This window comes from Synchytrium microbalum, assembly GCF_006535985.1.
Source record: "Synchytrium microbalum strain JEL517 chromosome Unknown SmJEL517_scf0014, whole genome shotgun sequence".
Taxonomy (NCBI): Eukaryota; Fungi; Chytridiomycota; class Chytridiomycetes; order Synchytriales; family Synchytriaceae; genus Synchytrium; species Synchytrium microbalum.
The window spans coordinates 46,053-58,571 of record NW_022158363.1 but is presented as its reverse complement, the minus strand read 5'-3'; the positions used below and the strand labels follow the sequence as shown (position 1 = coordinate 58,571).

The window sequence follows — 12,519 nt, the reverse complement described above, 5'->3', positions numbered from 1 at the left end:
CTAAACATATGAGTTTGAGCGTCGTTCTTGTTATCGAGTTTCTATTTGAGATAAATAACATATGTCTTTATCTACATCTTTCAACTATTGTCGTGGCAGAGCTTCAGTCAACTCAAAAAGGTCATACCCTCCCCTCACTCCAAACAAGTGAGACAATACTTTTGACTGCATCTTCAACCCGATACCCATAACAGTCAACCTGACAGCATCATTCGTATCATGTGCTATATTAGTCATTGCTAAAAGTTGATGACGTCCAAAGGCATAGTTTAGAATCATGGGAGTCTCACAGTCTGCTAGTTCTATAAATCCCTTGATTCGATATATGGAATCTACAGACAGTTTTGCTAGTGCATCTGACAGTGATGATTGTGTGTGTAGTGTTAGCTCCTGGGGTTCTACGGCTGACTCTGTGTGATCTTGTTTATGTGAGTGTTGAGGGTCTATAGAGTCTGAGTGATGTGCTGAAGCGTGATGGTGATTATGATGAGAGTGAGTAGATTTTTGCTTTTTATTGATGACGATTTGTATAAGATCCACTTCCTTGTAATGATGATCCTGTCGAACGAGACAAAACTTGTTACCACGTCTGCTTGCCAATTCTTGATTCTTTGCAGCAACTTACAACATCATTCAGAACCACCGAATCTTGACCTTTCTTCTCCAGTTCAAACAGTTTGGAATCCAGCCCAAATATAAGATTAGCATCAACGGTTCCACCTGGTCCAGCTTTGACCTTTGGCGTATCAGTGTTGAGGTCACAAACTGAGTCCATGACGAGATCGTACTCTCGTTCTGTGACGAGTTCGGACTTGTTCATGATGATTAGATCGGTATACTAGATGTGGGTGGAAAATGTCGTGAATGATGAGGTTGACGTGGCATGCGGTAGCGTGCTGGTCCTACTTTTGCTTGCATTTTAGCGGTATAGCTCGTATCTTCGTAGCCACTAAAGTTGACAGAATCCACGACGGTTACGATAGCGTCGAGCTTGAATCCGTCCTCCTTTTCCAATTCTCGAATCTGCCATGCAATGGGGGCTGTTAAAAGACAATGTTAGCCGAATTGTAGCTTGCATCTTCGTTCGGTGAATTCTGGGGCCAAGAAATGTAACAAACAAAGTTACCAGGAAAGGCTGATCCAGAAGTCTCGACAATTATTCGATCGGGATGAAGCTTATCACGTATCTCCAACAACGCGAGCTTCATTTGACCGACAAGAACACAACAGAAGCAGCCATTCAAGAACTCTGTGACTTGGACGTTGGATTGACTTGCTATTTGAGAGTCTACGGCAATATCACCAAACTCGTTTTTCAAGATGACAACATTGTATGCTGGTGGAAGAGACTTGATCAAGTTCAATATGATGCTAGTTTTTCCAGCACTATGAGAGATGCGTCTGTTAAACTTTTGATCAAAGTCTATATCATTGTCTTTGTTTTGGCATTTCATCAGATGTTGGTGAATGTGATGGAATCTGATGATGACGATCACGAAAGAGAGACCGACGTAATCAACAACACACAAGAGAACGAGGAAGATCTCGTTTATAACGACCACAACGCCGTGGAAACTTCAAAAATGACTTTCCAAAAGAGCAAACTGCGAAAGCTTTGTGAAAACTCACCCAAGGAACCCAGTGAACACAGTTATTGGGATATCAACCATTGCAATGATCCAGGGTTCGACGCAATTACCCCCCTTTTGCTTGAAAGTCGGCCAAAAAGTGACTTTGCAAACAGTTTCAAAAGTGGACGTGAATTTCCTGTGGACATGTATATAATATATAATCTCTGATACAGTGCTTTAATACGGTCTTCAGCTGTTCTTCAAAGATGTCATCCTCCTCATCAATTCATCGTCTTCGGCATTCACCTTGGACGCGGTTGATGGAAGCGCACTGCGGTGAGCATTTGGAATTTGCTGACCAATACTTATTCCAATTTCGTCCAAGACCTAGTCGTCATTGTCGTGATTAGCTTGCTGTATAGTAGAAACCAGTACTTTTCCCTAGCAACGCACCTGGTTCATGATGTTGTCGCTTTCGTCTTCATCTTCCTCATCATCAAGGCCATCAATGGCGTCGTTCATCATCTCCTCCTAGATAGGGTTGTCACAAAATGTTTGTTGGCCTCAATTTAAGAATTCTCTCTGGGTTAAATCTGGTGCCAGATCCACATTTAACTAATTCAGCATGCGGTAAAAACTACCTTCATATCCATCTTCATTGATTCTTGCTCAAATTGCATTGTTGTCTAGGAAGCGGGAGCGGAGTTTAGAAGGGCTTGAAGTACCGAAAACTCGATCTGCTTTTTGCGTGCCTGTTGTAATTTCTGCATGTCCATCTGCTTATTCGCCGTCTTCATAACTTTGGCTGTCGAAGCCATTGCACCTGAAATAGCGACCGTCGAAGCAATAGCAGTTGTGCGATGGCCTACACCACTAATTTGTGCTGACATTGAATAGCTTTTTTCCTTTTGCTTTCTCACTCTAATCAGTTGTTTGGCGAGAGTCTTTGCAGCAGTGACATTGTTGGCCTAATTCACAATGTGTCTCAGTTCTTGCCCAGCAGCATTTGCTTTAAATTCTAGGCTTACTTTTCCAGCTTTTCGAATCTCAGCTTCTATTTGCTTTCTAAGGTACAAGACATGTACGTGACGGTTTCAGGCAGCAATTCAGACAGCAATTCGTTAGTGCTGACTTACTCTTGACGTTCCAACTGTTGACGATCTCGCTCTAAATCTCGACCCACCCCTGTTTTCAAAGATTGAGTGAGATACCAATTACTGAATTGAATATTGAACGAGGATCAAATATTGAATGAGGATGGTAACTGGCTCGAGCTTTCCGACTCGGATGTGTTTGTAGGAAATGTTGATGCACATGATATCTGCACGCCGTCATGGCGTAAAGGCATAAAGTAGTGGTGGAAGATACCTCGAATTTCTCTCTAATAAAGCAATTGAAACTGTCAGTTCATGTTGAAGCAACGAGGTGCCGCTTGACCAACTTTGATCTTTCAACAAACGTGCATTTGTAGTCCTGGCGACCTCTTTCGCACTTGGAGGAGAGAAATAGGACTTTATAGCATCCATCTAGCTAGGCTGAAGCTTGTACTGGGCTTTATTCGTCTTGAGTTGCCTCTCTTCGTCTTGAGTTTTGGTCGACCTCCTTTGAGAAGCGGTTTAATCGGAGAAACAATGTACAAAACTGAATATCAGGTATGCATCTGCTACACGTATTTTATCGTCATTCCACGAGCTCTCGTGCCTATTCTCAACCGTCAACTCTTGACTGATCAATATTCATTCAAACATTCCCCAAATAATATTTGCAGCGGGAATACACCTGGAAGCAACCGAAAACTCATGTACCAATACGCTCCAACTCTCCGTCACGTCTGCCATCGCCCACGCGGCTAGCTGCTCCACTCTCTACCGCACCGGCACCGCCACTTCATTCCACGTCACCACCTTTCCTACATTCCGATGCCGTGCAAGCAACCCCACCTGTAGCTGAATCTGGTGTCCAGACCTCCATTCCGGTAGTCACATCGTCAGTGCAGACACAGCCCTCGGCTGCTGCTCCAACACCTGGAGATCGTGTGCTGGAACCGACTCAATACGGAAGTCGACATAATGCTGATGCTCAGAAAGAAAACGCACAGGCGCTGAACACGCACCGCACTATGAGTGCGCTTGAGAGAGAAAATCCTGTTGGAGTGGTTCCGTATGGACAAGGAAATGTGAGGCCAACAACTCCCTCCACGTATCTAAAGTCATTCAATCAACGAGCCCCTGTCGACGAGGTAAACTTATTTGTTTTTTAGTCTGGTAGTCGTCACTGCTTGCAACGTTTTGCGACTAACGGCTTGTTGAAATCACTACACAGCAACATCCGGAAACATTGGATCGCCCTGCTAGAATGCGAGAGTATGAGGTGATGAGAACGGGCAAGAGGCGACCTGTAGGTCTCAAGAACTATCTGTCTGCCCGGAAGATCGTAGATAGAGCTTTGAACCGCTTCGAGACTGAATACTCTAGAGAGGTAACGTGTTTATCACTCTTATTATTGACACCAGTATCGATCGGTGACGTGTTACGGTCTTGTCACTAACACTTCGCTACAGTATGTCAATTGGGATCAAATTCTGTCCAGGTCACCATCTCCCATTATTAGCGTGCCATCACCTATCGTGTCCGTATCTCCTCCGAATGTATTAGCACCACAAGATCGACCTGCTCTAAAATCTTCTATCAAACCGGCCGTCTCTGTCAAAGTAAATCCCGTTATACCTGTCACCAACGTGTCGCATCAAGCACAGGAATATATCCCAAATCCAACTAGAACAAGCAGGCCCGTCGTAGCATCGATGATGAAAATGTCTTCAGATATAGAACCGGCTGGTATATCAGACAAGCTGTTGTATGCCAGAAACGAGAAACGACACTATGCCATTGAATACGTAAAGGATGACATTCAACTATTAATGGAAGCAAGTGAACGCGACATGATTGAATTGGCAGCTAAAGAAGGTCGCAATTTAGCAACACAAACTGCATCTCGTAAGTCGCTGGGTCAGAAACGTAAAATGAGGTTGGTGGAGGAGCCCGCTATTGATTCTCGGGAATATAGCAGTGAGCCTCCCAATATGTTTACTTTGGCCCAGGAATTGTTGAAACGAGTGAGAGATAGACGGAACTTGTGATTATCAGTATGAGAGAGACGGAACTTGTGATTGTTCAGTGAGAGAGAGGCGGAACTTGTGCTGTATATAGAGTCCATTTGACACTTGTGTGTATGTTTGTATCTACCAACGTAACGTCATTGATAATAAAAATTATTGACATGGTATCAACGATTCAAGTGGATGATGACAGAGCCTTTTGCCTGAGTAAACAGTAACCTGTTAAAATCTAATTGTGATGCGAGATAATCAAACTTTTCACTCACGCTTCGGCCAGAAATATTGCTGGAGTAATTGGTTGAATAGGTGCCTGATTTGCGTTGGTTGCTCCTATGATTTTCATTGCTATACGTGATACGTAAGCAGTACGTTCATGCAAAGATCACCATCAGAACTAGACCCAACGCACCTTCCAGATACTGTGCAGTAGTGATCTGACCTTGTTCAAGACGATCAAAGGTAGAATAGAGTGCCCGGAGGTCTTGATCAGAAAAGAACGACTGGCTCTGGTTTTGAAGTTGTGCTATTTGATCAGTTTGATGGTGACATGGACGTAAAAGGAGGAGAGAATCACACGGTGGCAGCACTTGCCTTGCCATTTCGATTAATTTCAGAGAGTCGCTCGATCAAGAACGCCCTCAAATTTTCTAAAATGGATGTTATTGGCAATCAAGGCTGGTGATCTACCCTAGTTCCAACTTACCTGGTCGATGATACAGGACTTCAGCTGTTAGGTGCTCGACTAGCTGAGGAATCTTGTGGCGATCCAGGTACTCTTGAGCAGTCGCTGCATTTTTAGACATGATTTCTGGATGTCAAGGTTTGAGAAAGAACGTGCCAGGCTGTAGTTGGTCTACCATGACGTGTTGACGCGTTGAAACGTGTCCCACTGCTTCACATCCCAATGAGAATTCTATTTCATTTTTCTACGATTTTATATTTCTATAACGTTGAGAGTCATGATATAAAGTGATGTTCCTCATCACGAGCTATAGCTTGATTTTCAGCCAACCTTAGCAAGTTGCGAAGGAGCATCGACACTGTGACTTTACCAACTGATGATACGTATATAGAAGCCTTGGAAACGATGTCATCGTTGAAGTTCTTTGATGAGGAAAAGTTGATGGCAATCACACCGTCCTTTAGTTTGGCAGTATCCACTCTGTACTTGTCTGTTGGGACACCCGTGATGACTACATCTGATGCAGCCAGTGCTTGTTCGATGGTAGCTTTTGTTTCAAACACCTAAGAAACAGACCGAAGAGCAGGGTGAGTGACAAGTCCAACATCTCACGTACTGGGAAGCCACATCTTTGACTAGTATGACATGATTGAAACAAAACGATAGGCGTACCTCGTGTTTTGTGAGCCTGATTCCTTCACCACGATGGAATTCCAATATTCCAAACTCGTCTGCTGAATAGACTTTGGCACCATCATTAGCTAGTAATGCTGCTAATGGACGACCAACGACTTCAGATCGATTTATGACTGTGATTGTTCTGCCATAGAGTCGATTGCCATATGGTAATATTTTGTTGTAGGCACCGATATGCTCCATGATCTAATGACACGATTTGATGAGGGTGTGAGATGATGGAGGAGACATTCACGATAAGGATTTGAGATTGCTTACTTTGATGACAGCCAGAGGAGTGCAAGGTAGAATGCACTTTTGCTTTTGTTCAGTGTCCAGAAAACGGACATTGTGGTACATGTTGACTCGACATTGGTGAGATAAGCCCTATTGAATATCTTTCCTGGTTAAAACTACGATATCATTTGATGTTTTGCCGTTGACGTTTACCTCGACGTCCTTGTTGATGTCGACAATATTTTGCAGGTATTGATCCTGGAATGAATAAAGGCGACATGATCAACATGAAGATGAAGTTGTGCATGATAAGATGGTCGTACTTGAGTTCCTCCAAAGACAGGGTAGTAGCACATCATTCCATTGACTTTGGGATCCCTGTTTGCTTCCAAGATGGCGTCTTCAAGTTGAGTTCTTTGAACTTGACGTAGTTCAAAGTCGACGTTAGCCTGTCTGCAGGTACGCCCTGATAATCCCGAAAAAAAGTGAAGGTCAAGTGGATGCCTTCCAACCAGATTTAAACCCAGATGTAAATACCAGTCCATTCCGCGTATCTCTTTGCAGCAGGATCATCGTTAGCAAGGAAAGCCACGAGCAAAGGCTTTTCGGAGCCAGCAGCGAGTTTGTTTTTGATTTCCTCTCTGTTTTCGTGATTGTTAGCTTGTTTCGACGGATAAGATAAGTTGCTAGTTTTGCGAGTAACAACTAGTCACGTACAAGAAGGGAGCTGCAATATCGGAGGGCTGCACCACAGAACAAGCTGTCTCTGCCGTCATCGTGATGTAACTAAGTTGAGTTTACTTGTATGTCTTGGAGTGGGAGGTTTTTTTCAAACAAACAATTTTCTTGCTGGAAATTGGCACCCACCTCATTCACGTGAATAGCCTACTCAATCACGTATTGTTAGACATGAATATATACATGTCTGCACTGGCGAGGCATCCTTTATGTAGGGATTGCTTGAAAAGGAGCCTTTTAAGGCATTCTTCGACACAAGGTACGTGCTCATACAAACACACTCAACTGCCATTCATGATGATAGATGACGTTCTTGTTGTTTGAACAAACGAAAAATCCATTCTAAATTCGACTCATTCTACACAGCATCACCGCCATCAGCAACAGCATCAACATCCGAAAGGCCAGAATCATCCATCAAAGAAGGCACCGTATTGAAGGGAATAAACGTATATGCTGGCAAATCTGACCCAGTGGCAATGAAGGATGCTGACTATCCAGACTGGCTCTGGACTCTCACTGCTCCAAAACCAAAGGAGCTAGCTACCGAAGACAAACTCAACTTTTCATATCTAAGAACTCGATGGAGGCTCGCAAGCCGACAAAAGAAGAAGCTATAAGACTGCAGCAATACTCTGCTCATTTGTACCATAACACTTTTTTATAAATTCTAAATCTAGCATTCAACCACGTCATAATCTTATAACATGCAATCTCAACCAGTCTTGGTTCCCAACATTAAAAACCACTTATTCCTAGTGTTGGCGGCCTCTTTGCGTACGATCCTTTTCCCATCATCCAAAAACTTGCCAACCTCTTGTTGAACTTGGGTCTTGAATGGATGCAGAGCTTCATATTTGAGCGCTCCTGGAAGCAATCCTAGACATCTCACTCCTGCCAGTCGTACCTTCTAAATAAGCAGCAAAAGCACTTCAGCGATTTGTCTTGATCCACGATTCAAACAAAAGTTAACTCACTGGAGGATTGCCAGCACGCTCAGGTCGACATAAGTCGTACAGGAGTGGTATCAGCGACGATATGTGTTGTACGAGAATATTTGGTGCATCAATAGTGAGTGTCTCAATGATACCCAAAGTTGTCAACTTCAACCCTGGGTCTGTACTCGCCAAAGCACGTAGCAATAACGGCATCAACTAGAGTTTTGTTCGAGTGAGATTTTTTTGACGTTAAGCGGATGAGTGCTCCTTCAGAATCTCGAAAGAGACATTGCATCTGCCTTACTTGTGGGAGTTGAGCAAAATATACTGTCTTGGGTGTGTTTTGAATGAGATGCAATAATGCAATGAGGTATTTATATGATTGATCTGCACGAGAATATGTAGGTTTGCAGATATGTTGAGAACCAAATATTAAAAACGATTGCAAAGAAAACATACCGCTTGAGGTTTGATGAAAGCCAGACACCAACAGTGGGACACAATGATTGAACAGACGTTGTTTGTACAAAAGCTAGAAGCAACAAAAGTGATGAGAAGTATGCCATCGGAAACGATTTCAAGCTGGATTACCTGAACAGTAGCAAAGGAATCTCTGGTCAGTACTCCTTCATCGTCATCCTTGACAAAAGTCTCAAAATGGTTGGCCACTTCATGTCCCAGATCGACATTCTCAAGTAATGATACCAATTGCGTAGCTAATACATAGCCAGCCGATGCGGAGAGCCTCAATAGGGCAGTCGTAATCTAAGTTTGGTAGACAAGAGTTACTTTTTCTTCTGTTTGCCATGTTCTACTGTTTGCCATCGTACTACTACTAGTTTAAAGCTTTCATACATACCCAAACATGCATGGTGAGGAAATTAAGTCGTTGAGGCAATGAAATTGAGGTATTCTGCAAAATTGCGACTCTGCCTGAAATGCTCTCGGCAAAGTTGTTCTTGGCAGACACTAGAAGGGTTATGGAGTTGAATATTCTTGTACTTCAGTGAAAACGCATCTTTGAGCTGGCCTTCAACAGAAAGCACCTTACCATCTCGCCACTTGTTGACAATTGACGCCACGGCCTTCGATATAGCTAGCACAAACTGTATATTGGTGCTGGCAACGACTCTATTTATTAGATCATTCAAAAAGATTGGCAACGAGGGAACAGAGAGATTCACACTTGGTCTGGCATTGCTAATTATGGATGAGAAGACAATGGCCAAGTTGGTTTGTGACGCGGGAGAGGTTGACTATTGAAATGGACGGAACAGTTATCAAGCCGGAATCCACAAATTATTCTTTGCGACTCAATTACCTCAAATGGAGCAAATTTAGCGTCCGAAACATCATGTCCAAGTAAAACATCCAATCTTCCCTCAAGGAAGCATGGCAGGATACGGTCCAACAATGATGTTTGCTGGGAAACATCCATGGCTCGCGTTATACATCCAGCAATGTTGGCAAACAACTCAATACTAGTCACATCAGCCAACACCACGTCAGCTGAACTTGGAGAATCTCTTAGTGAGGCTAGAATACATCGATTGAGAATCGGTATCAGTAGAGACGTTTCGAGCTGAGCAATGGTATTCGAAGCTGAAGGAGTTTTAAGCTGAAATCGGGAACGGGTTTTGATCAATGTAACGGTGGCTCGAGTCAATGCATGAGTGTATTCAAGATGCGCTGGAAGAAGTTCCGTAGGCATCTCTATTATTGGGGATGATTGATTAAAACAAACGACTAATCGATATGGCAACAAAATGGTGGCACGAACCATCGAGACTCCTAGACAGTACAGCAAAAACACCATCCAAAGCTACCTGGAACGGATCTGTCTCTTCACCCAATTCCGTGATGGCATTCAGAATTCGATCATATCCACTGTTGGGCAGCCCTTCATCGTTGTAATTGAAAGGTGAGAACCCCGTCGTCCTTGTAGCGGAAAAGCCTCAACAAACCTGACAGACCACGTATCAGATCATTCAACGAGAACTCAATAACAACCTGAGGAATACGATGACTGGCTGTCACAAGGACTTGCAACGCACACCGTTGTAATTCCACTTCAGAAGAAGGGGCCACAACCACTTTAGTTAGACATAGAACCAAAATGTTCTGACATATGTTGTATTGAAAGACGAGTTAGAGGGTATTTTCAAACCAATTGCTCAAAAAAGTACATGTACCTCATGGGGCCGAATCAGAAGAGGACTCTCTAACAACTGCTGCATTCCAGAAACGGCTGAAAGTTTCAAAGCTAGTGATGAATGAGAGTCTAAAGCACACGTTGTAAAAATTTCGATGAATGCGGACTTGAGGGGCATCAGAGGGCTTGAGATTTCGTCAACTAGCAACAAATGAAGTTTAGGGGGGGGGGGGTGAGGGCGCGCAACTGTATTGAAAAATTCACTCAATTCAATGCTCACCTTCCATGGCTTCGGAAGCATCACTGTCTGAAGTAACAATTGACTCGTAAACCAATCGATGCGCCCTTATAAAGCCCACTAGAACATCCAACAATGGCTTTTGTCGACTTGATACCGTTTCAGTCCGATATTGATCCACGACTTGAGAACATATCCGATTTACTACATATGTACATGCCGAATCTATTAAAAGAAAGTCCGTTGAATTCAATAACAATGCAGTGGCAAACATAGACAAAAATCGCGATCGCTCACTAACCTGAGCCAGATGCTACGGCTTCTAGTAAACTTCCACATTGTTTTGCAAACTTGGACTCGGGTTCCTTTAAATTTGTATTTGCATCGTCTACTATTGGATTGATGAAGATTTCTAATGGGTTGCTTGATGATGTAGCAGTTGCCAATGACAATCCTTTGGCTACTGCAGTGACACATGTCAGAGCATCATGTTGGTGCGCATCGTCCGATGCTTGAAAAACTTCAGTTTTCAGTTCTGTAGACAGATCCAGAGCATGGGACGCAATAGAGTCAGGTCCATACACAGGAATACAAGCTGCGATCGTCAGCATTGTATCTCGCTATAATCAAGTATTTAAAATGCTCAAATGTGAGACGTGAAGCAGTGACAACACACAAGAAAATAAAACTTCAGCATACCTTTCCAGTTCCGGTAGTTGTTGACATCTTGTCCATGAGTTGGGTTATTGCGAATAAGGCAAATGCACTTGTAGCAGTAATGCAAGACCTGAGTAATTGCCGAATGAATACATGTTCAAAAATGAATGATGAATTTCGTAACGTTCGCAAATGGGTTTACCGTAAACCCAACTTCAAATCCTCAGCACTGATATTTAATGGATCACCAGGCGGAGGTCGGTATGTGATGGGAAAGTATGCAAATATCAAATCAAAAAGTTCCTAAGAAAGCATTTGTCAGCGAAAGTGATCAACATGCTGTTCCTGAGTTCCCTCAAGTACCTCATAATGAGACTGGCTCACGGGCACATACAGTAAGATCTGTCTCATTACATCAAACGCAATCAGCAGATTACGAGGATCTTTTTCGCCATCCATGACACGCATATAGCCGACAGCAAAGTCACTTCCCATGGACGCAATATCTGAGAAAGTTAATGGAAGCATCAATTTGCGGCAATCTATGGACAAAACAAAGAGGACGCACTGGTGCGAATCTTGTACATCAATCCAGAGAATATCCGAAAGAAGGTGTTTCGTACACTTTGAGTATGGCTTTGAACTTGAACGTTCAAGAAAACACTGTAGGCAAGAGTAGGCTGAGTTTAAACAAGGGGATTGGTAAACACATGAATGCGATCGTGCCTTGACGGTATTTTGAGCATATCAAGTTTGGTCAGAGCATCCAAATTCATGAGAAGCAGAATCCCGTTGGCAAGCTCTTCCAAGCTGAAGACATCGTGAAGCCTCTCCACAAAAAAATTGAAGATAACACTAGCTAAGAAACCACAATGATTCGAATCAGCAAAACGAATTGAGATGAGATCAAGATGGGTCATACCATGAGACTTGGAAACTTGAGTCAAATTAGTCAAGACTTGGACCATGAATCGAACTCCTGCGTTAAGCCAAAAGGTGACGGAAATGTCAGCTCTCTAGCAATAGTTTGAGAGGGAATGTAAGGTTACCAGCAGCTCGAACAGATGGATCTTGACTGGTTAATTGAGGGCCGAGCTGCTCTACGAGTCTCAGTAAGGAGGAGTTTCCATTGTTGATGCCTGAGTTTGTGTGCAAGTTTAAAGTCAGCTTTCTGGTCAAATTGTGGGAACAAGAACATAGATGCATCGTTTTCTTACTTGCAGCGACCTCCGCACTAGATCCCAAGCCAGCGAACAAATCTTCAACCTCGTCCATGGTAGCTTGTGCGTGAAGTGTTTTCTGCAAGATCATCTCGTCACGAACAGGTTTTTGAGGGGGATTGATCAAATTATATCCGTATTGTTAGCTTTTGTAACATCAGACTACTTGTATTGCTCATCTTCCAATTCGAATTCGTTATATTCCGTCCAAACGTTGATTTTTTACCAATGCAACAACACCTTCACGTCCGAGACTAAGTCTTAACTATTTTCTACCCCAAATTGACGCGTCA

The 12,519-nt window shown here is 43.2% G+C and overlaps 6 protein-coding genes across 6 annotated transcripts; 1 reads left to right on the top strand and 5 right to left on the bottom strand.

Moving 5' to 3' along the window:
* Nucleotides 1-84: 84 nt before the first annotated feature.
* On the bottom strand, nucleotides 85-1,454 carry SmJEL517_g02948 (uncharacterized protein; the record flags this gene model as incomplete). The annotated part of the gene is made up of 4 exons (XM_031168876.1): nucleotides 85-558; nucleotides 626-838; nucleotides 907-1,040; nucleotides 1,127-1,454. 4 exons carry the CDS (start codon nucleotides 1,452-1,454, stop codon nucleotides 85-87), a joined length of 1,149 nt encoding a protein of 382 aa, XP_031025103.1.
* Nucleotides 1,455-1,820: 366 nt separating this feature from the next.
* On the bottom strand, nucleotides 1,821-3,036 carry SmJEL517_g02947 (uncharacterized protein; the record flags this gene model as incomplete). Its single annotated transcript, XM_031168875.1, has 8 exons — nucleotides 1,821-1,958; nucleotides 2,025-2,102; nucleotides 2,213-2,257; nucleotides 2,297-2,539; nucleotides 2,600-2,636; nucleotides 2,708-2,756; nucleotides 2,886-2,952; nucleotides 3,031-3,036. 8 exons carry the CDS (start codon nucleotides 3,034-3,036, stop codon nucleotides 1,821-1,823), a joined length of 663 nt encoding a protein of 220 aa, XP_031025098.1.
* A 1,828-nt stretch (nucleotides 3,037-4,864) lies between these two features.
* Nucleotides 4,865-5,492, bottom strand: SmJEL517_g02946 (uncharacterized protein; the record flags this gene model as incomplete). Its single annotated transcript, XM_031168874.1, has 4 exons — nucleotides 4,865-4,892; nucleotides 4,956-5,034; nucleotides 5,099-5,212; nucleotides 5,393-5,492. 4 exons carry the CDS (start codon nucleotides 5,490-5,492, stop codon nucleotides 4,865-4,867), a joined length of 321 nt encoding a protein of 106 aa, XP_031025097.1.
* A 154-nt stretch (nucleotides 5,493-5,646) lies between these two features.
* On the bottom strand, nucleotides 5,647-7,059 carry SmJEL517_g02945 (uncharacterized protein; the record flags this gene model as incomplete). The annotated part of the gene is made up of 7 exons (XM_031168873.1): nucleotides 5,647-5,934; nucleotides 6,044-6,253; nucleotides 6,326-6,433; nucleotides 6,497-6,541; nucleotides 6,607-6,749; nucleotides 6,821-6,924; nucleotides 7,001-7,059. 7 exons carry the CDS (start codon nucleotides 7,057-7,059, stop codon nucleotides 5,647-5,649), a joined length of 957 nt encoding a protein of 318 aa, XP_031025096.1.
* A 145-nt stretch (nucleotides 7,060-7,204) lies between these two features.
* Nucleotides 7,205-7,641, top strand: SmJEL517_g02944 (uncharacterized protein; the record flags this gene model as incomplete). Its single annotated transcript, XM_031168872.1, has 2 exons — nucleotides 7,205-7,280; nucleotides 7,388-7,641. 2 exons carry the CDS (start codon nucleotides 7,205-7,207, stop codon nucleotides 7,639-7,641), a joined length of 330 nt encoding a protein of 109 aa, XP_031025095.1.
* A 95-nt stretch (nucleotides 7,642-7,736) lies between these two features.
* SmJEL517_g02943 (uncharacterized protein) lies at nucleotides 7,737-12,281 on the bottom strand (the record flags this gene model as incomplete). The annotated part of the gene is made up of 19 exons (XM_031168871.1): nucleotides 7,737-7,931; nucleotides 7,999-8,175; nucleotides 8,264-8,346; nucleotides 8,419-8,491; nucleotides 8,551-8,724; nucleotides 8,819-8,928; nucleotides 9,011-9,215; nucleotides 9,281-9,672; nucleotides 9,740-9,859; nucleotides 9,924-10,080; nucleotides 10,152-10,312; nucleotides 10,392-10,574; nucleotides 10,651-10,969; nucleotides 11,049-11,136; nucleotides 11,209-11,309; nucleotides 11,370-11,512; nucleotides 11,929-11,985; nucleotides 12,056-12,145; nucleotides 12,224-12,281. The coding sequence occupies 19 exons, from the start codon at nucleotides 12,279-12,281 to the stop codon at nucleotides 7,737-7,739; spliced, it is 2,886 nt and encodes a 961-aa protein (XP_031025102.1).
* Between the last annotated feature and the right edge of the window lie 238 nt (nucleotides 12,282-12,519).